Source organism: Pituophis catenifer, unplaced genomic scaffold, assembly GCF_029215685.1.
Source record: "Pituophis catenifer annectens isolate HBS135680 unplaced genomic scaffold, rPitCat1.0.hap2 SCAF_3, whole genome shotgun sequence".
Lineage (NCBI taxonomy): Eukaryota > Metazoa > Chordata > Lepidosauria > Squamata > Colubridae > Pituophis > Pituophis catenifer.
The window spans coordinates 29,776,768-29,804,574 of record NW_027256883.1 but is presented as its reverse complement, the minus strand read 5'-3'; the positions used below and the strand labels follow the sequence as shown (position 1 = coordinate 29,804,574).

The 27,807-nt window shown below is 39.5% G+C and overlaps 1 protein-coding gene across 1 annotated transcript in view; it reads left to right on the top strand.

The window, feature by feature from the left end:
- Positions 1 to 27,807, top strand: part of SLC26A7 (solute carrier family 26 member 7) — a 58,985-nt gene that overhangs the window by 20,747 nt on the left and 10,431 nt on the right. Inside the window, exons 5-15 of the mRNA XM_070942132.1 lie at positions 680 to 832; positions 3,435 to 3,517; positions 5,647 to 5,794; positions 5,934 to 6,047; positions 9,711 to 9,788; positions 13,237 to 13,332; positions 15,925 to 16,031; positions 17,393 to 17,459; positions 18,290 to 18,430; positions 20,943 to 20,991; positions 26,050 to 26,186. Of these exons, the coding sequence (XP_070798233.1) occupies positions 680 to 832; positions 3,435 to 3,517; positions 5,647 to 5,794; positions 5,934 to 6,047; positions 9,711 to 9,788; positions 13,237 to 13,332; positions 15,925 to 16,031; positions 17,393 to 17,459; positions 18,290 to 18,430; positions 20,943 to 20,991; positions 26,050 to 26,186 (1,173 nt within the window). The remainder of the gene's footprint in view (positions 1 to 679; positions 833 to 3,434; positions 3,518 to 5,646; positions 5,795 to 5,933; positions 6,048 to 9,710; positions 9,789 to 13,236; positions 13,333 to 15,924; positions 16,032 to 17,392; positions 17,460 to 18,289; positions 18,431 to 20,942; positions 20,992 to 26,049; positions 26,187 to 27,807) is intronic.

Sequence of the window (27,807 nt, the reverse complement as noted above, 5' to 3'; positions counted from 1 at the left end):
CTAGAAGACTTCCAAAGTCCATTCCAACTCTATTCTCATGAAGCTTTTGTCTTTGCTTGGAGAATCTTAGACCCTATTTGTGTGTGTGTGTGTGTGTGTGTGTGTGTGTGTGTGTGTGTGTGTTGAAGGTGAGCCTTAGAGCTTGATATCACTGCCTTTCTTAAAGTAGGCCTTGACTTGTGTCTCTGTCATTAATAGCAGATTCTTCTGTAGCTCATTGGCTATGAGTACTGATATTCCATGTCATAATTATTGATGTTTTTAAAATTAATATTAATTTTGGAAACTGTTACAAGCATAGTTGACTCAACTTACTATGTCAGTTGTCTACCTTATATCTTTTGCATATTAAATAGTATATATTTGTGTTCATCTAGACTTCTGTAGGTATATAAAGCAAATATCAAAGATTCATACTGTTTCCAGAAGATTAAGAAACCCCCTGGAAATTACAGGAAAGATGAGTCATTTAGCAGAAGCCCCCCTCTTTTCTCTAATAAAGATTTGAACTGAGTATGTATCTCTTCAGAAAATAAAAGAAATTCTATTGTTTGTGGAGGGCATTGCTGGATCCAATTTTAATATTCAGGATTAGGTCTCAGTATCAGTAACTTCTTCATAACTGAATGTATATTTAAATATTGCTTATTTATAAGGTATGATCTTTCTTTCCATATAGATTTATGGCTACATTTTTGAAAACATCAGATCCATTCAGCTGGAAACTGTGCTATTGTCTATATCTAGTATTGCCATATTAGTTCTTGTTAAAGAGCTAAATGAAAAATTTAAGAAGAAAATTAAAATTGTGGTTCCTATTGATTTGGTTCTGGTAAGTATGACTTTGGTAGGTACTGTATTGATAATTTGCTACAGTTCTTGATGCCTTCTGCTTATTTCATGAAACAAATGTGTATAGATTTAGCATTGTAATGATGTTATGGTAAATCTGCTGTGAATCAGTTCAAGTCTATTCTCAGCCAGGGCAACTGGTAGGATGACCAACACGCATACATGCACATGGACTAGGGGTGGGCTGCTGGGGGTTCGCAGGGGTTCGGGAGAACCTTTAGCTAAGATTCTGTGCAGTTCGGAGAACCGCCAAATCCCACTCCTGGCTGGCCTGGCCCACCCCAGCCCACCCCTCCCAGGAATCCCCAGGCGGCATGTTTTGGATGCAGGTAAGTGCAGGGCATGTGCGGAGGCTCAGGGAGGGCAAAAAACGGGCCTACTGGAAGTTCAGGAAGCCAGAAACGGGTCCATTTCCTGCCTCCAGAGGATCTCCGGAGCCTGGGGAGGCTGTTTTCACCCTCCCAGAGGCTTGAGGAAAGCCTCCAGAGCCTGGGGATGACAAAAACGCCCCCCCCCCCCCGCCATAGTGTAGGAAGCCGACTAGGCCATGCCCACCATGGCCACCCCCACCCAGCAACCGGGCAGAGAACCCCTTGCTAAAAATTTTGAAGCCCATCCCTGACATGGACATATATGAAGGTATGCAACAGGGCAGGAAGAAAGAAGGAGGGAGTGGTATGCTATGTATCATTTCTAAAAGGAAAGGCATGAATTAAAAAAATCTAACAAATACACAAACCAGCTACAATTTTATTTTATAATATAATTTATCATGTTACAGGATAATTAAGAATTAAAATTCCCAGGAAGCACTGTAAGTAAATAATTCTAGAAAACTTGACCATTTTTTTAAAAAAATCTTCTTCTGCCTGTAATAATCAAATAAACAAAATGATGTTGATATGCTGCATGTCTCAAAGCCCACTGCCACAAAATTTGTATATTGTTTCTCATAAAACTTCTGAGAAAAATATTACATTCTTATGAAAGAAAAAGGTAATAAAGATTTAATCAATACTGTTCGTGCCCATTAATGTCAGTCAGACAATGTTGTGATATATAAGATAGGGTAATTAATTTGAAGAATGCCCCAATTTGTTTTTCTTAAAAATGTCAGATGAGCTAGCTACATTGATACTTTTTATTTAAATCAATATATATACTGTGTTTCCAATGTAAAGATGTATAAATTTAATGCCAAATCACCATCTCCAGGCAGGCTAAGGCTGCCCAGGCAGAGAGTTTACTATATCCTAACCCGGGATTTTTACATCTTTAAAAAGGTGATACACTATGACTATATGACTCCTACCTTTTTTTTTTCTGGTCCCACAACCACCTGGACTCCAGAAAGTATCTCTGGAAGGCTAGGGACCAGGGGTGGGTTCTAAAAATTTTTATTACCGGTTCTGTGAGCATGGCTTATTTTCTGGGTGTGGCTTGGTGGGGGGGTAATGTGACTGGGTGGGCGTGGCCAACTTTTTTTTTAACTTTTAAAAGCATTTTTTCTACAACCTTAAGAGGTTGCAGAAAAAAATGCTTTTAGAAGCCTCTGACGATCAGGCAACTCAGCTGGGATCGCCAGAAGCTTTTAAAGGCGTTTTTTCCCCTACAACCTCTTCAGCCGAAGAAGTTGCAGAAAAAATGCTTTTAAAAGAAAAAAAAAGCCTCTGATGAGGTGGGCGGGGCAAGTGAGTGGCAACCGGGCCGGGGACCAGTTTGGGGGTGTGGCCAGCCAATGTTATTACCGGTTCTCCGAACTACTACAAATGTTTACTACTGGTTCTTGCGAACCGGTGCAAACTGGGAGCAACTGACCACTGCTTGGGACTCTCTTAATAATATGAGTTATATAAAATGGTGCTGAGTATGGAATAGAATAGAATAACAGAGTTGGAAGGGACCTTGGAGGTCTTCTAGTCCAACCCCCTGCTTAGGCAGGAAACCCTACACCACTTCAGACAAATGGTTATCCAACATCTTCTTAAAAATTTCCAGTGTTGGAGCATTTACAATTTCTGGAGGCAAGTTGTTCCACTGATTAATTGTTCTAACTGTCAGGAAATTTCTCCTTAGTTCTAAGTTGCTTCTCTCCTTGATTAGTTTCCATCCATTGCTTCTTGTCCTACCTTCAGGTGCTTTGAAGAATAGTTTGACTCCCTCTTCTTTGTGGCAGTCCCTGAGTTATTGGAACACTGCTATCATGTCTCCCCTAGTGCTTCTTTTCATTAAACTAGACATACCCAGTTTCTGCAACTGGGAACTGGAGGGAACACATTTGGAATTCTAAAATATATTAAGACATGTCACTGAAGGAGGCATGGCTACAAGGCTCCCATTGTGTTTTCCAAGAAACAATATGGCCTTTGGATCAAAGAACATTCCTTTATGTCTCCCCTGAACCCATAATCTGAGTCGATAATTATGATATTCAACAAATGATCCCATCTCATAGTTGGCTGTATAGTTGGTCTTAATCCATATGTCTAAGAAAGTAGAAAAACAGTTACGCTACTTCTTGTACTTTAAAAAAAAATAACCTTGTTTCAAATCACTTAATCTTTATTGTTGCTTGACAATAGGTAATTGCTACCTCTTTCATCTGCTATTCTGCTGACATGGAGCACAGTTTTGGCCTCGAAGTTGTGGGACATATTCCAAAAGGGTAATGAGTCTTCTATAAATAAGTTTTTTTGTGTTTTTCTACATGTATGGAAATAGTTATTTCTTACCCAGATTTTATACAGTAGGTTTCAGTTGTTACTGTGAACTAAACAACAAAACAGTTGAAAATAAAAGTACACAGTTTGCATTACTACAAATGATAACATCTCAGGAGAAGAAATGAAATCAGAATATGGTACCTAATAATTTTGTTTTTAATAACATATCCCTATTGGTAAATGTTTTCTGCATCTTTCTGAGTGCACTTTCTGTAATTCATACAGAGAGTTTTCAAAGGGATAAATCAAATGCTTTTAAATTTATGCATTCAATAATAAAATAATCTATCCTTTGTTTTTCACTTATAGACTATTCTCTCTCGGGTCACAGATAGGGCTTAATCTTGGGTGGAGAAATTTGACATTAGATCTACCTCTTGTGCCTCTCTGCTACTTTCACAGTAATTTATTTCAGTGTTGGGAAATTTGAAGGCTATGCAGTGTTCTCTGCCCCCGCACATACCCAGTACCTGAAATGCATTGAAATAAGTTCAGGAGTTGCTATAAATATATTTCCTTTCATTGCGCCTTGTTGGGGCAGGAATGTTTTTTGAAAGGAGAAAAACATAACTGGATGAGGGATTGCATTTATCAGAACATTTTGTTTTCCCAGCACCCACGTTTAGGTTTTGTTAAAAGGCACTTTAAATTTAAAAAATTTTGGCAAAGAATAAGATAAGAATACAATTTTTATTAAAAGTTGTGCTCAGCATTTCAAAGAGATGAGTTAAAGCGTTGGCTTCTTAAAAACCTTGTGCCCTTTGCGTGGCTTGCTTGGCCACTTTATTTCAAATCACATATACTGTCTGTATGTACAGGTAGTCCTCGAGTTACAATCATTCATTTAGTGACTGTTCGAAGTTACAAAGGCTCTGAAAAAAGTGACTTATGACTGTTTTTCAAATGTACAACCATGTGATCCAGCAAACTCAATGGGGAAGCCAGATTCACTTAACAACCGTGTTACTAACTTAACAACTGCAATGGTTCACTTAACAACTGTGGCAAATAAAGGTAGCAAAATGGGGCAAAATTGGGCTCAATGAGCCCAACATTTATGTTGCGAAGTGAGACATTTGTTAAGTGAGTTTTGCCCCATTCTATGATCTTTCTTGCCACAATTGTTAAGTGAATCTAATGCAGTTGTTAAGTTAATAATACGATTGTTAACTGAATCTGTGTCAGGCCTGGAAGACAATCTGGTTTCCTTATAGATTTTGCTTGACAGAAGGTTGCAAAAGGTGATTATATGACCCCCAAGACACTGCAGCCATCGTAAAGATGAGTCAGTTGCCAATTTCGATGACATGACCATGGGGATGCTGCAACAGTCGTAAATGTGAAAAACATCATAAGTCACTTTTTTCAGTGCCGTTGTAATTTCTAATGGTCACTAAAAGACTATTGTAAGTTGAGGATTATCTGCACTAATGGGATACTTCTTTCACACAGAATCACTATGGGGACACCCATGAAACAGAGCAAAACTAATCAAACAAGCAAGATGCAAGATAGGCCAGTTAAATTATTCTAACATTACAAAAAACATGGTGGCATTTGAGATTGAGGCTTGCATACATGATTTTTTGCATATCAAGAAATTAAACTGATGACTGAGCTCAAATTTAAACTGCATAATCCAGATCAGGGGTGTCAAACTCATGGCCTGTGGGCCGGTTGCATCATGCACTGGCCATGCCCACCCCCGGTTTAGTTGTGATATGTTACGCAATGACGACGTGTCATCACAAGTTTGACACCCCTGATCCAGATCATGCTCTTAGCCTTATGCTAACAGTTTAACAGTTTTTAAGAGCACAGAACTGAGCACATGATTGTTAAATAAATTCAGTCAGTTTTGAGAATTGGACACGACTGAACAGAATAAGAACAAAAAAAATTCAGTACCTATAATGCATGGCCCTTTGTAGGTTCTAATGATATTTGTAATAGTAGAATAATCTACAGTACAGCTGGTTTCTCTGGGATATTCACTTAATATTCACAACAGTTTTGCCACATTCTTCAGGGTGACATTTTCTGCCACCTAAAAGCATCCTTACTTTTGCAGTATTCCAGCTCCAAGGTCTCCACCTTTGAAAATCCTCCCTGAAATAGTGACAGAGGCTTTTGGAGTTGCATTAGTTGGTTATGTGGCATCTCTAGCTCTGGCCCATGACTCTGCTCAGAGATTTCATTACTCTGTGGATGATAATCAGGTAAAAAATAATAATTTGCCTTCGGGATGCATTTATTTGGGGACGATGGTATAAGAGATGGGAAGGCAAGTTGATGATATTTGATTCTATGGGTCTTTGATCTAGCCTCTTCCTTATTTTTTTAAATAAACTTTTTCAGGAGTTCTTGGCTCATGGCCTCAGCAATGTGATCCCTTCATTTTTCTTTTGCATACCAAGTGCAGCAGCCATGGGACGAACCGTACTTCTGTACAACACTGGAGCAAAAACACAGGTATTCCTACTGCCATGCTGGATGGGTGGAGACAGTGGCCTATATAGAATGACTATTCAACTCAGAGAGAAGTATTAGCTTTTAATACATCATCTTTAAAAGTTCTGCAAATCTTAGTGTGATTAAAGAACCAGATCAGCATGGGGAAGAAACTTTAAAATTTATAGTATTTATTAATTGGGCATTTAGAGCAGAGTCATATTTATGAAAGGGATGTATTGCTGTGGAAAACAGCAATTCCTTTCCTTTTCTTACTTCTTTGCCAAAATGATGCTCCGTATATTGGAGAAACTTTGACACAAAAATCATCACATAGTCCTTTTTTTAATATGCAAAAGAAGAAAAGAGAAAGGAAAAAAGTGACAAGAGATACTTGTTTTTGATGACAGTCATGTATATTCAATAATGTATCATCCAATGTAAAATTCTTGAAGACAAAAGAAAGTTTACTTAAAATGAAGAATGAGTTGGTACTCTACAGTCTGCAGGTCCTTGGTGCTTTCTGATCTTGGTTGTCTTTTTGCAGGCATTTCACTATCAAACTAGGTAATACCAAGGGTGAAATTCAGCCGGTTCTATCTGGCTCAGGTGAACCAGTAGCGGTGGCTGCGGGAGGCTCCGCCAACCCGCGTGGATGTCATGACATCACTTTTTTGTGATGATTATAAGCCTCTGCGCATACGCAAAAGGCTTTGCGCATGCACAGACTACAGCGTGTGCAAGCGAAGTGAGTGCGCGTGTGGCGCACACACATTTACGAACTGGTAGGAAAAGTAAGTGAATTTCACCCCTGAGTAATACCATACTCCACCGCTTGATATACAGCTTGATCATGATTTATCACTTGTGGCTTGTATGTACACTGAGAGCTTATTTATTTTATTTATTTATTTATTAAATTTTTATACCGCCCCCTCTCCCGAAGGACTCGGGGCGGTGAACAGCCAAAATTAAAAACACACAATACAAATATTAAAATACATTAAAACAAAATTAAATTATCTTAGGCTTCTCCAATTTAAAACCCCGTTACCCATAAAATTCACCAATTAAAAAAATTTTTTTTAACCCAGCCCGGCTTGCTGAAATAAAAAAGTCTTCAGGGCCCGGCGGAAGGTCCGGAGGTCCGGGATTAGTCGTATCCCTGGGGGCAGCTCATTCCAGAGGGCGGGTGCTCCCACAGAGAAGGCTCTTCCCCGGGGGGTCGCCAGCCGACATTGCCTGACAGACGGCACCCTGAGGAGACCCTCTCTGTGGGAGCGTGTTGGCCGGTGGGAGGTTATCGGAGGCAGAAGGTGGTCTCGTAAATAACTGGGTCCTAAGCCATGGAGCGCTTTGAAGATGAGAACCAACACCTTGAAGCGCACTCGGAAGACCACCGGAAGCCAATGCAGCTCGCGCAGGAGAGGTGTCACGTGGGAGCGCCATGCCGCCCCCATAAGTACCCGCGCGGCCGCATTCTGCACCAGTTGGAGCCTCCGAGTGCTCCTCAAGGGGAGCCCCATGTAGAGGGCATTACAGTAGTCAAGGCGGGAAGTAACGAGGGCATGAGTGACCGTGCATAGGGAGTCCCGGTCCAGAAAGGGGCGCAACTGGCGTATCAGGCGAACCTGATAGAAAGCCCCCCTGGCCACGGCCGTCAAATGCTCTTCTAAGGACAGCCGTGCGTCCAGGAGGACACCCAAGTTACGCGCCCTCTCCGTGGGGGCCAATGTCTCGCCCCCAATAGTCAGCGATGGCACCAGCTGACTATATCGGGACGCCGGCAGCCACAGCCACTCAGTCTTGGAGGGATTGAGTCGGAGCCTGTTCCTCCCCATCCAGACCCGCACCGCCTCCAGGCACCGGGACATCACTTCAAGGGCATCGTTGGGGTGGTCTGGGGTGGAGATGTACAGCTGGGTGTCATCAGCGTACAGATGGCACTGCACCCCAAAACCACGGATGATCTCGCCCAGCGGCTTCACATAAATGTTGAACAGGAGAGGCGAGAGGACCGACCCTTGTGGCACCCCACAAACCAAGTGCCTTGAGGTCGACCTCTGCCCTCCAGCCAACACAGACTGCGACCTGTCGGAGAGATAGGAGGAGAACCACCGTAAAACAGTGCCTCCCACTCCCAACCCCTCCAACCGGCGCAGCATGATACCATGGTCGATGGTATCAAAAGCCGCTGAGAGGTCTAATAGGACCAGAACAGAGGAGCAACCTCTGTCCCGAGCCCTCCAGAGATCATCAACCAACGCGACCAATGCCATTTCCGTGCTGTACCCGGGCCTGAAGCCGGACTGGAACGGATCTAGATAGACGGTTTCCTCCAGGTACTGCGGGAGCTGTCGCGCAACCACACTCTCAACAACCTTCGCCAGGAAGCGAAGGTTGGAAACTGGACGATAGTTTGCTAAAACAGCTGGGTCCAGAGAGGGCTTCTTGAGGAGGGGCCTCACCACCGCCTCTTTCAAGGCGGGAGGCAAGAACCCCTCAATGATGCACTGGAGACAAATTTCTTGTGTGTCCCATCACACTTGAACAAATAAAGAATTCTATTCCATTCTTAGACAGAGTAAAAGAAAGGAAAAGGGAAACTTCTTTAAGAAAATGTAAATTATGCTCATACAAATCAAAACTGAAGCATAATTTTTTCTTGAAAGTACAGATATAGAAACATATAGAAACATTGCATAGCTCTGGTATTAGTTTGCTGGGGTAACTGGAGCCAAGTTCTCCATCTGAAGACTTCTAGCTAGATATATTAGAACAATTTTTCCCAGATTTCCCCCATGATCAAAAGCCATGGTAGCTTCCAAGAGATGGTTTTGTTACGTGCATCTGTACAAATGCAAACCCACCCTATATGATTTAAATGAAATGAGGGTATATACCAATATCTCTGGATTTCAACATTTATACAGATCAAAGTAGACAGTGAACACATTGTTATTTTTGTAAAAATACAACTTTACATCTTTGAGTTTTCTTCTTTAAAGCTGTTCTTTGGTAGTGTATCCAAAATAACATGTGCCACTTTTGAGTTTATGTTGCATATACTGTTATTTGATACATGCATTTTCTTCTTGAGTAATGTAGGGATACCCTATAACGGGGATGGTGAACCTATGGCACGCGTGCCACAGGTGGCAGGCAGAGCCCTCTCTGCGGGCATACCACTCAGCACCCCAGCCCAGGTCCACCATGCATGCATGTGCACCTCCCGCCAGCCAGCTGGTCTTCGGGTCTCTGCTGCACATGCACGGGGGATGGGGAGCATGTGGGGAACATGCGCACCCATGCGCGTGGGTGCAGGTTGATGCAGAAGGCTTTCCAGGCCCAAAACGGGGTGCAGGGGTGCTCACATTGCATTTTGGGGGTTTGGGCACAAGTGTGTGTATTTGCATTTGCGTGTGTGTGTGTGTAGTTTGGGCACTCAGCACTAAAAAGGTTAACCATCACTGCCCTATAACAAGAAAAAATATTAATTTATTCTCAAATGTTTCCAACTACAGATCATGAGAGAGACAAAAGTCCCTTTCTCAACTCTGTTAATTTTTATATGTCTGCAGTGGTTTGTTATGTTCAGCAACTTTGAGAAAACCAAGGACTTTTATTTGTAGGAGTTTTAGAATCTGAATAATATGATATATTTTTCTTTCCAACTCTTTTTAGGTGGCTTGTCTGATATCTTGTATATTGGTGCTTGTGGTTATCTATACAATAGGACCAATGTTATACTGGCTACCCATGGTACAATTCTTTTTTTTTATTATTATTTGTTAGTTTAACTGTTAATGTGTGCTTATTTAATTACTATTCTATTTTTATTATAGTTTATTATTATTATTATTTGAATTGCATAGCTATTTAGCTGAAATTATTATTTCTGAAAATGACCATTCCACTTTCTTTAGGATTTCATTAAAGGACACTCCATTACTGCATGCCAAGAACAAAAACTATGTGGAAAAAATACTCTTTATTTTGCTTGGATAAGAAGCTTAGATATTGTGCACCTAATATATAAGATTAAAATAGGCTGTAAGACTGAGCTGGGGTTTTTGGCCCCAGCACAAGAACACAATTTATTCTTCCAGCGTATAAACCGTGAAGCACTTCCCCTCCCCTTTTTTTTGCTTAAGAAAGAAAACACTTTTTGTGTAACAAAAATGCTTGCACAGGGACTTAGGTGAACAGGAGAAAGGAAAGCAACTGTAGGGTAATTTGCTTCAGCTATTAGGTTGGATCTGCTTAGAACTTTGATGAGACACCACAAAAAATCCCCGAGCTATAGGCTAGATTGGGAAGTTTTTTAAAACAATAATCTCAGAAGAAAGCAGTGGTTCACCACATCCATATGGCCCAGTGGTGAAATTCAAAAATTTTCCCTACTGGTTCTGTGGTCGTGGCTTGGTCATCGTGGCTTGGTGGGCACGTGACCGGGAAAACCAACTATCACACTTTACACAAAAATAACACAAAAGCTACACAACTGACTCACACACAATGCAAAAGGAGCTGGACTTCATACAAAATGGCCCCTGCAACAAGTAGGAACCTCACAGAGAGCTCAAAAACAAACTATCACACTTTACACAAAAATACCGGTTGGGGCAATACCGTATTTCCCCGAAAATAAGACCCTGTCTTATATTTTTTGGAACCCCGAAATAAGCAATTGGCCTTATTTTCGGGGAGGTCTTACTACTTTGGGATGCGTGGAGCAAGACGGGGCTCCTCTTGCCGTCTTACTTGATTTCCAACTCTGCGTTTAAATATTTTTGGGGGAGGGCTTATTTTAGCACATGCGCTCAAAAGCTGATTGGGCTTATTATCAGGAGATGTCTTATTTTCAGGGAAATAGGGTAGATAGTAAAAAAATGCTTTAAAAAGTAAAAAGAAAAAAGTTCTGACCATAGCGCGACATAGCTGATTGTCACAGCTGATTGTCGGAAACTTTTTTATACTCTTTTTAAGCATTTTTTTACTACCTAGTCGAACCAGTAGTAAAAAAATGCTAAAAAAAGTAAAAGAAAAGTTCAAACAATCAACTGTGCTGCTGCGATTCTCGGAACTTTTTTTTTTTGCTTTAATTTATATGTCGCCCTTCTCCGGAGACTCAGGGCAGCTTACAATGCATTAAGCAATAGCCTTCATACTTTTATATATTTATACAAAGTCAGCTTATTGCCCCCACAATCTGGGTCCTCATTTCACCTACCTTTGAAAGGATGGAAGGCTGAGTCAACCTTGAGCCTGGTGAGATTTGAACTTGCAGTCATTGCAAGCAGCAGATGTTAATAACAATGCTTTAGTCCACTGTACTACAGGGTCTTTTTTACTTTTTAAAGCATTTTTTTACTACTGGTTCGGGCATTTTCACTCCTGGTTTGGGAGAACTGCGCCCAAACTGATAGCATTTCACCCCTGATATGGCCATTTGTCATATGTAGTTTTAAGTTTCTGGTGTAAAGATTGGACATCATTGTAAGGAAAAAATAAATATTGTTGCCAGAAATCAAGGTGCGCTGAATATAGACTCCAATAGCCAGATTTGATTCAAAGGAATTTTTACTTTTTATAATATGCAGAAGGAAATCCCTCTGCTTTCTGTGGAGCTTATTTTTACATATATAAATGCACACAGATTGCAGATTCATTCAAGAAAAATCATAAAGTCCAAGAAGGCTGTCATGCATAGGTGGAAGATATGATTGCTAGCAGGTCATTATCTTAATCATGAATTGCTTTTGGTTGGCCACCACTGAAGAAAGGATATAACTGGAGCTTATAAAAATTTACTTGATTAATTAATCCAATTTATCTAGCTGCTGATCTCACCAAAAGCAGCTCTGAGCAGCAGGCAACAATTGGATAAAAACAAACCTTGATCAAATTTTAGTTGTAAAGCTAGATATGATTCACCTATCACATTGAACCATAATCTCGATTTTCTTAAGGTGATTGAGTCCAGACATTCCATATTGCAATGTGGAAATTGTTGCTTGTTGGAAATTGGCATGCAGGCATCCAGGGAATGTCTATCTTACTTGTTTTTTCTATGTATTATAAGTATTAAGCTTTTTGTATTTCTACCTTAGTCCTGAAAGTCCAGACAGAGAAAAGGAAATGTAATTCAGATACTGTATGCCTATAATAGTTCAAAACCAAAAAGAATCCTAAAAAAGTATGGAAAATAGGTGAACCTGAATATCAGATCAACCCAGTGGTTGGTTTCAAAAATTTTCACTATCGGTTCAGTGAGTGTGGCTAGGTGGGTGTGGCTAGGTGGGGGGGCATATGAATATGTAGGCATGGCCAACTTGACATCACTCATACCCACGCCCACTCAATCACATGACTCTCCCGACGTAGCCATGCCCAGAGGAAAAGGTAGGAAAAAAAATGGAATTTCCACCTATCTACCCCCACCCTCCCTTTGCCAGTCGCCCCCGTTTCTCCTCCTTTTGTTGCCCCGGCCCTAGCCCCGCTTCTTCCCCCTCCACCGCCTCTTTGTTTGGGCTGCTTACCTTCCATGGCAGCTGATCTAAAGTCCGGAAGGAAAGCTGACCGGAGTTTTCAGCGGCCCCCAGCCAGCCGCCGCTGCTAGAAAGCGGCTGGCAAAGAAGCCTCCCGCAAGCCACTGAAAAGTACTGGAGATTGCAGAAAAAGCTGCTGCTGTCGCCACCATGTTCTTCGCGCATGCACATCCCATTGGACTTGCAAGGCAATGTGCTTGCGCAAAGAACATGGCAACGAACATGGTGGGCAGGGCAGGTGACTGGGCGACCGGTTTGGGGGTGTGGCCAGCCAGCCATTGCTACTGGTTCGGCGACCTTGGCCAAATTTCTGCCAACGGTTTGCGTGAACTGGTGCGAACCGGCTGAATACCACCTCTGCATCAACCTCTTTCTGATGAAAGTCTTTTTTTTTTTCGCTAAAGAAAAACAATTAGAGTTCTGGGGTAGGACAGAAATAGGGACACATGGTAGATGCAAGTGTAACAATTGCATTCAACTAAACATATTTAGTTATTTGGTTAATTTTTAATTTTGCATTATGTATATTTGGGAAAGGGAATGAAATATATATGAACAATATCTGCTCCTGCCTTGTGACTTGCCAGTCCTTTTGCCAAAATAATTCCCCCTCCAGAATAATGAACTTTGTCTTATAATGAATGTCTCTGTCATCCCAGGGTGTGCTAGCAAGTATCATTGTGGTGGGCCTGAAGGGAATGCTGATGCAGTTCCGAGATTTAAAAAAATACTGGAGTGTGGATAAAACTGAATGGGTAAGTAAAGTTGAACTTTACTGCACAATTTTTTTCAGGATATGGAGCAGTGGTGAAATTCAAAAATTTTCCCTACCGCTTCTGTGGGCGTGGCTTAGTGGGCGTGGCTTAGTGGGGGTTCAGGTGACTGGGTAAGGCTTTTTTTTTACTTTTTTTTTACTTTTTCAAGCATTTTTTTAACTAAAAAAAGTTTTAAAATTGTTCCGACAATCAGCTGTGACAATCAGCTGTGCCCACTATCGTCGGAACCTTTTTTTTCTTTTTTAAAGCATGTTTTTACTACCAGTTTGGGTGAATCGGTAGCATTTTTTACTACCGGTTCAGGCGAACTGGCCCAAACTGGTAGCATTTCACCACTGATATGGAGTAATCTTAAAAGTTTCATCTCCTTATCCTTGTAGCTGCCCTGGAAGGCCTGTAGATTTAATAAATAAATCCTCCCTTTTGTGTCCCATAGGCGCTTTTTCAAAAGGCAACTGGACTTTTCTTTGTTTTTTTCCTTGAAGTTGTCTTGCTTCTCATCCAGTTGCCTTTTGAAAAAGCACCTTTGGGACATTACTGGGAGGCTTCAAAAGTTGCTTTTTTATGGTTTTTTCAACCTCAGGTAGCAGCTACTACAGATCCCATCCAGAGGTGAAATCCAGCAGGTTCTGACAGGTTCTGGAGAACCAGTAGCGGAAATTTTGAATAGTTCGGAGAACTGGCAAATACCACCTCTGGCTGGCCCCAGAGTGGGGTGGGAATGGAGATTTTGAAATATCCTTCCTCCAGGAATGAGGAGGGAATGGGGATTTTGCAGTATCCTTCTCCTGCCATGCCCACCAAGCCACACTCACCAAGCCACACCATGCCCACCAAGACACGCCCACAGAACCAATAGTAAAAAAATTTGGATTTTACCACTGGTCCCATCCCATATATAAGACTTAGAATATTGCTGCAAAATTAGCATTCTCCTTTGGTTCATCATTAGAGTGTTTAGCCAGGGTTCTTGTTTCAAACTGTGATTTTTATTTGTTGCTATTCACAATTTATGTGAAGTTTTCCTGAGCCTCTGTTTGTTGTCTCCTTGTCTTCCACTTGAAATTCATAGTCATCATTTTAATATGTACCGTAAGTGCTGAGCCAGTCATTTTCCCAAGTTCTATGCTTTAGTGCTTTTGTAAAGAAATGACTTCACTCCAGATGTGATTATAATTTCAATTTGGCAAATTTGCTCTAAGGACTAAGCTTTGTGATATGATTTATATAAGAATTTATCCACAATAGAAGAGTTTGAAAATAATCAGGCTGCCTCATTCATATGTCAATTAGTCACCAGAGGATAATTTCCCATCATTTTGATTTCCTTAAAATTCCATATGCTAGGGATGAAGTGGATTTTTGTCATAATTCCTAACTATTCCAGCTTCTGTTTTGTTTCTAAACACAAATAGCTGGTTTTTCTGATTAGAATATAATGTTTTACTCAGTGTTCTCTCTGACTTTACAGCAAAATTTCTACATTACAATTATGCTTTGAAATGAAAAGCAAGGATTCTGAAATACAATAGCATTAAAATAAGAAATGTATGAAAGTTTCCAAGCAAATAAAAAAATAAATATGGTTTTACTCCAGTTTTGTTAAAAGGCACTTTTAATTTTGCATTCATGATTTTTTCTTCTTTTCCATGCTATGATATTTTTGTTTCATAAGAAATCAAAAGGATGTCAGAATGCTATAGTCTTTGAGCACAAGCAGTTAACCTTATAAGGACATGATCTAAGAAAGCCAAAGAGGCATACATATAAATATATTCTGAAATATATAAAATCATGCTTTCCCTGGTTGTTTCCACATGTGTGTGGGTCCACATCTGCTTTTCTAATTTTCAGAGGATGCAATCGTTTCAGTGCTTTGAAAAGGACGGCTGCAGGGCTTCATTAACTTGGTTTGCAAAGCACTCCTTAAGAATGCTTTGCCCAGCCTTAATTTCATATATGCTTTAGCAAATGCTCAATTTTCTAGACCAGGGGTTTCAAACTCAAGGCCCGTGGGCCAGATCCAGCCCACACGGTGCTTAGATCTGGCCTGTGGGGCCACCCTGGAGACAGCGGACCGACTCATGATGCATCTATCAGCAAAAACGGAGCTCAGGTGGCCCTCCAGAGCTCCGTTTTCCCTGGCAGAAGGTTGCAGGAAGCTGTTGCAGCCGAAAACAGAGCTCAGGAGCCTGTTTTTGCTGGCAGAGTGCTGGGGCCGCCACAGGTGCCCCTAACATGAGTGATGTCGAGCTGGCCATGCCTACCTTTGCCACACCCATCCCAGCCCTCCGAGGTCACACACAACCCTGATGAAATCGAGTTTTGACACCCCCGTTCTGAAGAATGAAATATTCTTCAATTACCAGTTTAGAAGGCCAATATCTTCTGAGGTTGTTAAATTATTTAAATTTAATATATATATATATCTTGTAAAATAGCTTTTCAGATTTTACATGTGTTTGTTTCCAATTAAAGCAATGAAAATGTTAATTATATAACAAAGCCACCAGTAGAAAGAATTTGGTGTATCTAATTATGAAATATGTTTCCATCTTTTGTATCTTTCAGAGTATATGGGTCAGCACTTACGTGTTTACCGTTTGCTTTGCTGCTAATGTAGGGTTACTGTACGGTGTCGTCTGCACAATAATCATAGTGGTTTTCCGCTTTTCAAGGTCAGGCCTTTTAAAATGTTTTTAGAAGTAAATGATTTCTGGAAATGCTGAATGATTCTCTTCTGCTCATGACAAATATACCATAAATTGCTTTTGTTATGTATAACTCTTCAACTTTTTTTTTTTTTTTGGTAACCTCCTACAAATAATCTTGGAAGTTTTAATGAGTGAGAAGTATAATTATTCTGCTATTCAGTCAGATTTATTCTTGACAGGTTTGATTAGAACAGATAAATAGGCCCATAAGGACTCAAGAACTTCTGATTGATAATACCAAAGTCAAGAGGGTATTTTCAAAAAAATTCCAGTGGCTGCTGTATATCAAATGACAGTTCTATGTATACTGCAATAAGTGTTCAAATTCCTGTGCCTCTTTCTCCTACCTGCTCCGTAAAAGAGGTTAGAAATTACAGATAGTCCTTAACTTATGAGTGTTCAAGCAGTTGCCATGTCTTGCAGTCCTTTGCAACCTTCCCAGCTGGCTTCCAACAACCAAAGTCAATTGAGTAAGCCAGATTCACTCAATGACCATGTGATTCACTTAACAGTCACATAATTTGCTTAAGGACTGCAGTAAAAATGGTTGTAAAATTGAGTCTGGTCACATGATGGCTCACTTAATGACTGCACCAATTAGCACCAAAATTCTGGTTCTAATTGTGATCATAAGTCAAGGACTACTTATACTTATTTTGGGGTGAGTGAAACCAACCTGGAGTTCGATCTTAACTGGCTCAAGGTTGACTCAGCCCTCCATCCTTCCGTGGTCCCAGAATGTTGGGGGCAATGTGCTGACTCTGTAAAACGCTTAGAGAGTGCTGTAAAGAGTGGTACCTAAATCTAAGAATAGAGCAGAGCAGAACAGAGCAGAACAGAACAGAACAGAACAGAACAGAACAGAACAGAACAGAACAGAACAGAACAGAATAGAATAGAATAGAATAGAATAGAATTTTTTATTGGCCAAGTGTGATTGGACACACAAGGAATTTGTCTTGGTGCATATGCTCTCGGTGTACATAAAAAGAAAAGATAATTGCAAGTGCTATTGCTATTGCTAATACCCTAGCAATTGTCATGGAAATATAAAAAAGTTATGTAAAATCTACCAGGAGAATGCTTATCTTTCATGACCAGCAAGACAACTTAGATAAATATACTACTTCTATGATTAGCTTAAATATTAAGCATTCTTAGAATATAATATGAATCCAATGGTTTAAACATGCAAGCACCTTATGCTAGGAAGTAATTTACAGCATCTGGTCCACTTGGAATAGGACCACAAGAAAAACACTTGATTTTTTAAAGATTTTCTGTTTTATGTATTTGTTACACATTCTTCTATATATTTGTCATAGAGCAACAACACTGAGCTTGAAGCACATGAATGAAACAGAATGCAGATTCAAAACAGAAGTAGACTTTGTAAGCTTAATGTTCTTGTTCTTTTTTATCTTTGGAAAAATTTCTTTGCTCCTTCTCTCTGAAGTTGTTATATGTAGAAATGTAAAGGTTTCAGTTCTTTTTCCAGATGGCCAAATATGTGAGGGCTGTGTGTTCAGGCTTTGCTCATATGTAGTCTAAAGTCACGAGAGAAATGTGTTTTTATTTATCTCACCTGTTCACTCACAGTTTAGTAACAATCCTATTTCATGGCAATTCAAGGCATACCCATGGCATTCCCTTAATTTAAAGTATGACAAAATTATTGGGGAGAAGTCTGGAATCTCTTAAGTTGTGGCTGTCAACTTGCTGTGAGTTGATATCTCTGCTTGATTTCCTTTGGGCTTGGATGATAATATATTATTTTGTACATTATAGTCTTTTGAACTTTATGACAAGCAATAATTTCCAAGAAAACAGCAAATTTACATATGAAATTAAAGCAGCTCTATAAAAATGTAGGATTGCAAGCACAAATTCTGAGAGAATAACAATATTATGGAGGAATTTATATATCAAGAACAATTGCTCAAAGTCAACAATTGTAGAGATATCAGATTTTGCAGAGCTTCAAAAATCCAGAAGTCCAAGAAATACAAAAACTTCTTCACTGTGGCTTAGAAGTTCCCCATTATTGTAGCTCAGATCTGTTAGATCAACCAGTACTAACCTAAATCATATTGTCATTGGTCTATTTGAAAATGCATTTGATTGTGCTCCTAATTATTCATGTGGATAATGCAGGTGTTGTATGTTATAAAGCATTTAAAATATTTTATTTTCTAAAGTTTGGGGTTTTTTTTATTCTAAAGGAATCTTCACAACCAGTGAAAATAGTGTCAGTGAATAACCCATTAGTCTTTCTGAATGCTAAGAAGTTTTACGCCAATATATTAGAAATAATCTATAAGGAGTGGACATGTGCACAGCAGCTGTCAGAAGATATCACCAAGGTAAGATCCACTTAATAAAGGGAAGGGAAAGATGAAAATTAATTTGGGCTCCAGATTTGCATTTAACTGATTGTATTTTGTATTGCTCGGAAGAAATCATGACTAAGAATTTCACAGCATGTCAAAAGGGGACATACAATGCTGAGCTGTTCTCCCCCAGCTCACTTTTGCTTACAGTGACCTATAGCAGGTTCCAAGTTTCTGAAAAGAGTCCTACATGACTCTGTCTAGTATTGAAGCTAGACTCATTTGGAGGCATTTTCTCTCCTCCCATTCATCCTATCCTACTCCAATAAAAGTCTCAAATTTTATTTCTGAAATATCTGACTAAGGGAGGTGTGAGGGGTGCAATGGCTCCGCAGTTAAGATGATGGGCTTGTCAACTGGAAAACTGACAGCCTAGGTTCAAGACCTGACAAAGGCTTCTGTTGAAACTGTCTAAATTATGAGTTGTAGAGCTTGTAGAAGTCTAGAATTCTATTAAACATGACGTATGCTGGGAGTTGGTGGGTTGATGGGCAGAATTTATCCTCTGAAGATTATTAGGCAAATTCATAGAACCAGGAGCTGTCAGTGTCATTTTAAGTAGTCCTCAGACATAATACCAGTGGATTTTATCTACTAAAGAGACAACAATAAGTGCTTTCTAACCTTTCAGAGCTTCCAGAAACAATTTAGCTGTTTTCTAAATCTTAATGGATTTGGTGTTTAATGTAGTAGATAGCTATAGAAATAGAAGTGAGGGAATCAAATGGGAGCAAGTTCCTTTCTATTTAAAGCTTGAGAACTTGAGTGTAACAGTTTTAGATGTGGCTCTTCAGTTGTCCAATTATTACCAAAAAAAGCATATTGTTCTCAAAAAAGAGACTGAGGGCAAAATATGAATCCATCAATACAAATACAAATCTGCCTGCACAACTTTATTGTTCCTTTCTGTCTAGAAAAGAGCGCCCTTGAAATGCAGTTAGCATTGATGCAAGATACACGTCTTGTCAGACAAGGCATATGGTCAGGTTAGAAAGGCCAGGTCTACACATGAAGGTTTAATTAAACATATTTATTGCTAAAAACCTATGCCTAGGAATCTTCTCAACTAAAGGTCAGCACTTGCTTGGAGTTACATACAGGTCAATGGTATTCAAAGGGGGTTGGATTTGGGCTTAGTTCATTTGTGGCTATGTAAGGATTCTAGGCTGATCCCTCTTTTAACTCCGCCCCCAGGTTCTGCTACTCCTTTTTCTACACATACAGCTAGTCCTTGCTTACTAACTGTCCTGTTTAGCGACTAAAGTTATGGCAGCACTGAAAAATTAATTTTACAACTGGTCTCCCACTTACAATTATTGCAGCATCCTCACAGCCATATTTTATCATTTGCATACTTCTTAGGCCTCTGACAAGCAGAGTCAGTAGAGAAGCTAGCAGTAAAATCACATGATCATATGATATCTCACTTAACAGCAGCTGAAGTGAGAGTCATGTGTCTCTCACTTAGCGACTATGTCATTTAGCAATGGAGTGGCTGTCCCATTTGTTGTTGTTAAGTGAGGACTATCTGTAAATGCCTCCTGAGCTCATGCACACCTTCTACCTTTCATTTTTCTTCTCAAATAATCTCTCCCTTCCTGGTTTAAAGCAAATAATAGTTTTTTGTTCTTTGTAATCTGATAAGCTATGGTTTGAACTTACCTGCGAACAGTGACTAAACACCAGAATAAAAACGTAATTCCTTTGCAAAGGAAGTGCATCAAGCATTGTGTCTCAAAGCAAGAATGGAACTAGGAAATCAATGTTGGTGGAAAGTGGGATATAGAAACATTAGGCTTTTTGAAGGCTATCTAAAAACAATAGCATGATTTTACCTTTGAGTCAACCATGTATGTGTGCATATGCCTGAATGTTGATATTTCTACATCTGGAGGGAAGCATGTTGGCTTATTTCATGCAGAGTCTCTTAGTCAACTTTAAAATTAATCAACACTTTCCATCCATGTTACTACAGTGAATGAAAGAAATCAAATACAAATGACTGCGTTTTGCCTCTGTTTCAACACTGCTGCCAGTAAATAATAATAATAATAATAATAATAATAATAATAATAATAATAATAATAATAAAAAAACCTGGGAAGTTTGCAGCTTTCTCATTGTTATTTTTCATTATGGATTAATTTTGCATCCCAGGTAATAACAATGCTGTAAATTTTCCCCATAGCCTTAGCAATTCTTGGAAACCTGTTCCTGTAAACATGCTTCCAGGGAAACTGTATTCAAATTTTTGTTTTTTGTTTAATCTGTATATAATATGCCCTTTTAAATAATAATATTGTTGCTCTGGCAGCCAAGTTCATGAAGAAACTCGACAATTTCAGAAATAGTGTAAAAATAACTGTCAGGGTCCTTAGCAAGGCAAATACACACTGTATTCATAACAGTCAGAATAACCATTTTTGAAGCAGAAAATAAGAAATAGCATTGCCATCAAACCATGCTGCTTTGCTTTTTGTTTCAGTATGAACAGAACATTTTGCTCACATCATTATCCAACGGAAACTGCCATGGTGAGTGAATAATTCAAGAAATAATCAGTGCTTAATTTTCCTGTTTATTTATTTATTTATTTAGATTTCATGTTTTAGATTTTAGACTCCTTTCCCTCAAGGAGATTGTCAGGTTGTTGTATCGTGGGAAAGAATCCAATTTACTGCTGTCCACATATTAATATGGTAATATTGTACCACTAACTAGAGCATACAAAACATTTGCTAGACCAATTCTCGAATAAAGTTCATCTGTCTGGAACCCGCACAGCATATCGGACATAAATACAATTGAGAGAGTCCAGAGATATTTCACGAGAAGAGTCCTCTACTTCTCTGTTCGCAACAGAATACCTTATGCCACCAGACTTGAAATTTTGGGCTTAGACAACTGCTATGCCACCTTCGGTCTGACCTAAGTGTAGTACATAAAATTATCTGTTACAATGTGCTACCTGTCAATGACTACTTCAGCTTCAATGACAACAACACATAAGCACACAATAGATACAAACTTAAGGTAAACCGCTCCGAACTCGATTGTAGAAAATACGACTTCAGCAACAGAGTGGTCAATGCCTGGAATGCACTACCTGACTCTGTGGTTTCATCCCCAAACGCCCATAACTTTAACCTTAGACTGTCTACTGTTGACCTCACCCCATTCCTAAGAGGTCTGTAAGGGGCGTGCATAAGTGCACCAACGTGCCTACTGTCCCTGTCTTAATGTCCCCTTTTATTCATAACCATCTCATGTATTCACAATCATGTTTATACTTTATCTGTAATCTTATATATGCTTGACAAAAATAAATAAATAAAAATAAAAAATAAAAATAAAATCTTCCATCTGGCATAGGAAAGGAAAGGAGTATAACAGGGTTTCTCAACTTCGACAGCTTGAAGATTTGTAGACTTCAGCTCCCAAAATTCCCCAGCCAGCAATGTTGGAAGTTTAGTTGAAATCCACAGAACCTAAAGTTACCAGGGTTGGGAAACACTGGCATAGAAGGCATGTCTATGTGGTATGAATCCCCCCCCCAAAAAAGGGTATCAGATTGTTCCCTGTAGTGTAATTCATGTACCTCCAGTTGATGGAAGGAAGGAATTGTGCTGATCATTTAATTTAAAGGGCCTTTTATTTATTAATTTATATGGAAGCCATAGGAGACAAGGAATGCAAAGGTGAGCAAACTGTAGAAGACAGTTAACATAAGAGCCGTGATGGCGCAGTGCTAAGAATGCAATATTGCAGGCTAATTCTGCTGACGGCCGACTGCCAGCAGTTCGGCAGTTCAAATCTCACTGCCTCAAGATTGACTCAGCCTTTCATCCTTCCAAGGTTGGTAAAATGAGGACACAGATTGTTGGGGGCAAGAGACTGACTCTGTAAACTGCTTACAGACCTCTCACATCCTGGACATAAACTGTTTCAACTGCTACCCTCAAAACGATGCTATAGAGCACTGCACACCAGAACAACTAGACACAAGAACAGTTTTTTCCTGAACGCCATCACTCTGCTAAACAAATAATTCCCTCAACACTGTCAAACTAGTTACTAAGTCTGCATTACTATTAATCTTCTCATCGTTCCTATCACCCATCTCCTCCCACTTATGACTATATGACTGTAACCTTGTTGCTGGTATCCTTAAGATTTATATTGACTGTTTCCCTATGACTATCATTAAGTGTTGTACCTTATGATTCTTGACGAATGTATCTTTTCTTTTATGTGCACTGAGAGTGTATGCACCAAGACAAATTCCTTGTGTGTCCAATCACACTTGGCCAATAAAGAATTCTATTCTATTCTATTCTTAGAGAGGGCCGTAAAGCACCGTGAAGTGGTATATAATTCTGTTGCTATTGTTATTGCTTATTGCTAATATTCATTCTTCCATTGTGTGCAGCCCAGAATCCAAATAGACTGTTGTGGAAAGGGAAACTCTCCTTGACACACAACATAGGAATTTAATGGAGTTCTATAAAAGAATATACAGTCAGGTCCAGAAATATTGGGACATCGACACAATTCTAACATCTTTGGCTCTATACACCACCACAATGGAGTTGGATTGAAACAAACACAATGTGCGTTAACTGCAGACTGTCAGCTTTAATTTGAGGGTATGTACATCCAACTCAGGTGAACAGTGTAGGGCTTACAGCAGTTTGTATATGTGCCTCCCACTTGTTAAGGGACCAAAAGTAATGGGACAATTGGCTTCTCAGCTGTTCCATGGCCAGGTGTGTGATATTCCCTCATTACCCCAATTACAATGTGCAGATAAAAGGCCCAGAGTTCATTTCAAGTGTGCTATTTGCATTTGGAATCTGTTGCTGTCAACTCTCAAGATGAGATCCAAAGAGCTGTCACTATCAGTGAAGCAAGCCATCATTAGGCTGAAGAAACAAAACAAACCCATCAGAGAGATAGCAAGAACATTAGGCATGGCCAAAACAACTGTTTGAAACATTCTCAAAAAGAAGGAATGCACCGGTGAGCTCAGCAACACCAAAAGACCTGGGAGACCATGGAAAACAAGTGTGGTGGATGACCGAAGAATTCTTTCCCTGGTGAAGAAAACACCCTTCACAACAGTTGGCCAGATCAAGAACGCTCTCCAGGAGGTAGGTGGATGTGTGTCAAAGTCAACAATCAAAAGAAGACTTCACCAGAATGAATACAGAGGGTTCACCACAAGATGTAAACCATTGGTGAGCTTCAAAAACAGGAAGGCCAGATTAGAGTTTGCCAAACAACATCTAACAAAGCCTTCACAGTTCTGGAACAAGATCCTATGGACAGATGAGACCAAGATCAACTTGTACCAGAGTGATGGGAAGAGAAGAGTATGGAGAAGGAAAGGAATTGCTCATGATCCTAAGCATACCACCTCATCAGTGAAGCATGGTGGTGGTAGTGTCATGGCGTGGGCATGTATGGCTGCCAATGGAACTAGTTCTCTTGTATTTATTGATGATGTGACTGCTGACAAAAGCAGCAGGATGAATTCTGAAGTGTTTTGGGCAATATTATCTGCTCACATTCAGCCAAATGCTGCAGAACTCATTGGATGGCGCTTCACAGTGCAGATGGACAATGACCCAAAGCATACTGAATAGCAACCAAAGAGTTTTTGAAGGGACAGAAGTGGAATGTTATGCAATGGCCAGGTCAATCATCTGACCTGAATCCCATTGAGCATGCATTTCACTTGCTGAAGACAAAACTGAAGGGAAAATGCCCCAAGAACAAGCAGGAACTGAAGACAGTTGCAGTAGAGGCCTGGCAGAGCATCACCAGGGATGAAACCCAGCGTCTGGTGATGTCTAAGCGTTCCAGACTTCAGGCTGTGATTGACTGCAAAGGATTTGCAACCAAGTATTAAGAAGGGAAAGTTTGATTTATGATTATTATTCTGTCCCATTACTTTTGGTCCCTTAACAAGCAGGAGGCACATATGCAAACTGCTGTAAATCCTACACCGTTCACCTGAGTTGGATGTACATACCCTCAAATTAAAGCTGACAGTCTGCAGTTAATGCACATTGTGTTTGTTTCATTCCAACTCCATTGTGGTGGTGTATAGAGCCAAATATGTTAGAATTGTGTCGATGTCCCAATATTTCTGGACCTGACTGTAAAACTTGCTGTCCTTTCTATGCCAACTCTCAGGAGGCCAATCAACATTCTTCCAGGAAAATATCTTTGTGAGCTTATTTACAAGGTTGGCTCGAAGTTTTTCCAAGTGCAACATAGGGAATTTTCTAAGTATAAATGTACAAGATTTTCAAAAATGCCTCATTCTGTAATTTAATGGATTTTATATGGTAAAGTAAAACATAAATAAAGTATGCTATCTTCCTAGATTGGTTTATCTTAGACGTATTGACCCATTATGTTCTGATTGAGACTTTTCCCCCCCTTAGTACCGTAGACCTATAACTGATATCCCTATTGTATCTGAGGAAAAAGTTGTGGAAGAAAAGCTTGACTTTTCTTAAAGTTTTTCTTAAATGATAAAAACTGGAGAATCCTGAGACTGAAAGAGCAACATGCATGTACGAGGTCCCAAAAGTGCTTTTTAAAAGGCAACTGGACTTCCTTGCTTTTTTTCCTTGAAAATGTTTCGCTTTTCATCCAAGAAGCTTCTTCAATTCTGAAATGGGGACTTCAATAAGATATAACCCACAAACTAGCTTGTCAACCAGAGTAATTTCAGAAGTAGTATTTCCTTTTTTAGTGGAACAATCCTACTGCTTAGAATAGTCTAATAATATCAGTATCTGATGTCTTTGGACTATTACTGTGGTGGCGCAGTGGTTAGAATGCAGTATTGTAATTAATTCTGCCAACAGCCAGCAGTTCAATTCACAAGGTTGCCTTAGCCTTCCACCCTTTCGAAGTGGTAAAATGAGGAACCATATTGTTGGGGGCAATATGCTGACTCTGTAAATCGTTTAGAGATGGATATAAAGCACTATGAAGCAGTATATAAGTGCTATTGCTATTGCTATGTCTCCATACTTAAAACAGATATTTGCCTGGATCTTGTTTATTTTCATGGGTTACACTCAGTGGTGAAATCCAAATTTTTTTTACTACCGGTACTGTGGGCGTGGCCTGGTGGGCGTGGCAGGGGAAGGATACTGCAAAATCCCCATTCCCTCCCCACTCCTGAGGGAAGGATATTGCAAAATCTCCATTCCCACCCCACTCTGGGGCTAGCCAGAGGTGGTATTTGCCGGTTCTCCGAACTACTCAAAATTTCTGCTACCAGTTCTCCAGAACCTGCTGGATTTCACCCCTGGTTACACTTCTAGGAGCAGTGGGTTGCTTGTTAATCCTTCAGTTCTTCTATGTCACTGACCTTGTGGAGAATTAGAAAAATGGCTTATGTCTGCAACATTGTTCACACTGCGGCCTCTGCAGCTTAACAAACTTGCAGAGTCCACGATCTGGAAGAAAACCCAAAATAACACAGGTTGGCATTTATTCTGGAAGGAAAGGCCCATATTTTTCCATTTCTACAAAAGATTTATTCATATTGAAATTTCTACTTCTTCCAGAAGGGAATATAGATCCTGCATTTGCTGATCTAAGACGTTCATCCTTACAACAGCATCCCAGTGAAAGACACAATCTAATATTTGACTGCAGTGGCTTGACTTTCTTTGACTACACTGGTATCTCTGTACTTATTCAGGTATTTATGATCTTCTATGTCTTCACTTTCATCTACGTTTTTAAATAAAACCCATTCTACATTTAGTTGGTTGAAGCTGCCAACAAAGTCAGAAACTGGTACATAAAACTAAGTACCTTAATAGATTTGCCTCCCTTTTTTGAAATATTTATTTTTACTTCAAGAATATTGCAACTCCACAATTCAGAACCACCTACTGTATTTCTTAATGTTCCTGAAATAGGCATAGAACTATTGTAATGTTCCTTATTATTGGATTTTAGAGAAGGTCTGATTCATTTCTTGATGATCACAATATTAAACTAGCTCTTCCATGTAAAATACGTTTCAAGAGAATAATTTACTTTTCAGGCTATGAGTCATTTCATGGCATAAATTGACAAGGGTATACATGGAAACGAAATCTTAATTTAAAAGGTATATTTACATATTGAGCTACATTTGATTTTGCAGACCAATTGCAGGGTTAAATCAGAAATGACATTATTTTAGTGTTTTATATTGTTTGCATAGTGTCATTATTATGCAAATAACCCAAAGAATAATACTTGTGACAATTTACATAGTTTGCCTAGTAGTATCATTGAGAAAATTACATACACTTAATAGAAATGAATTCTTTTTCAGATGCAAAGGACTTTATTTTGAAATAACCTCCAGATAGAAATTTGGTTCATTGCAACTGAAGGGTTTTAATTGGAGACTTGTTAAATTAAAGTTTCACTCTGTATTTTATTTTCTTCCTTATGTTAACTTTGGTCTAGATTTTATTTATTTATTTATGGGCATTTTTATATTGCCCATATCACTTGAGTGACTCAAGTGTTCCAATATTTGAGGGCCTGCCACAGAGAGGAAGGGATCAAGCTATTTTCCAAGGACCTGAAGGCCAGACAAGGAATAATGGATGGAAACTGATCAAGGAGAAATTCAACCTAGAAATAAAGAGAAATTTTCTGACAGTAAAAACAATCAACCAATGGAACAGCTTGCCTTTGGAAGTTGTGGGAGCTTCATCACTGGAGGCTTTCAAGAAAAGATTAGACTGCCATTTGTCAGAAATGGTGTAGGGTCTCCTGCTTGGGCAGGGGGTTGGACTAGATGACCTACAAGGTCCCTTCCAATTCTGTTAATCTGTAAAAATCCATCTCATCCAGGAATCCTCTTGAACTGCAGTGCAGCTGCTTCTCAACCACCTTCTCTAGAAAGTGGTTTTAGAGTGAATCCTAGTAAATCTACACATTATAAAATTAATATGCATACCAGAACTTTTTTCTTTTAAACTCCACTATTAACAAATTTTGCAGTTACAACTGACACAATTTACATTAGAACATAGTGCAAATAGAACATATTTTGTAATGCGTGTTTTATCCAAGTACATTATCAGATACAGTACATATTTTAATATTTTTTTCAAAAACTAAAGCAGGAATGGATGAACATGAAACTGATCACAGAAATAGATTATCAAGTGATCTTTTCATTTTTTCGGGATGATGATGGCTTCTGCTTTTTGACAAAGTATAATTTTGTTCTTTTTTTCCAGTTTCTGCTCCAGAGTTTCTTCCCTTTCCCCTTGAGTTGGATTTATAGCTGCTGGGAAGTTTACATAATAAAA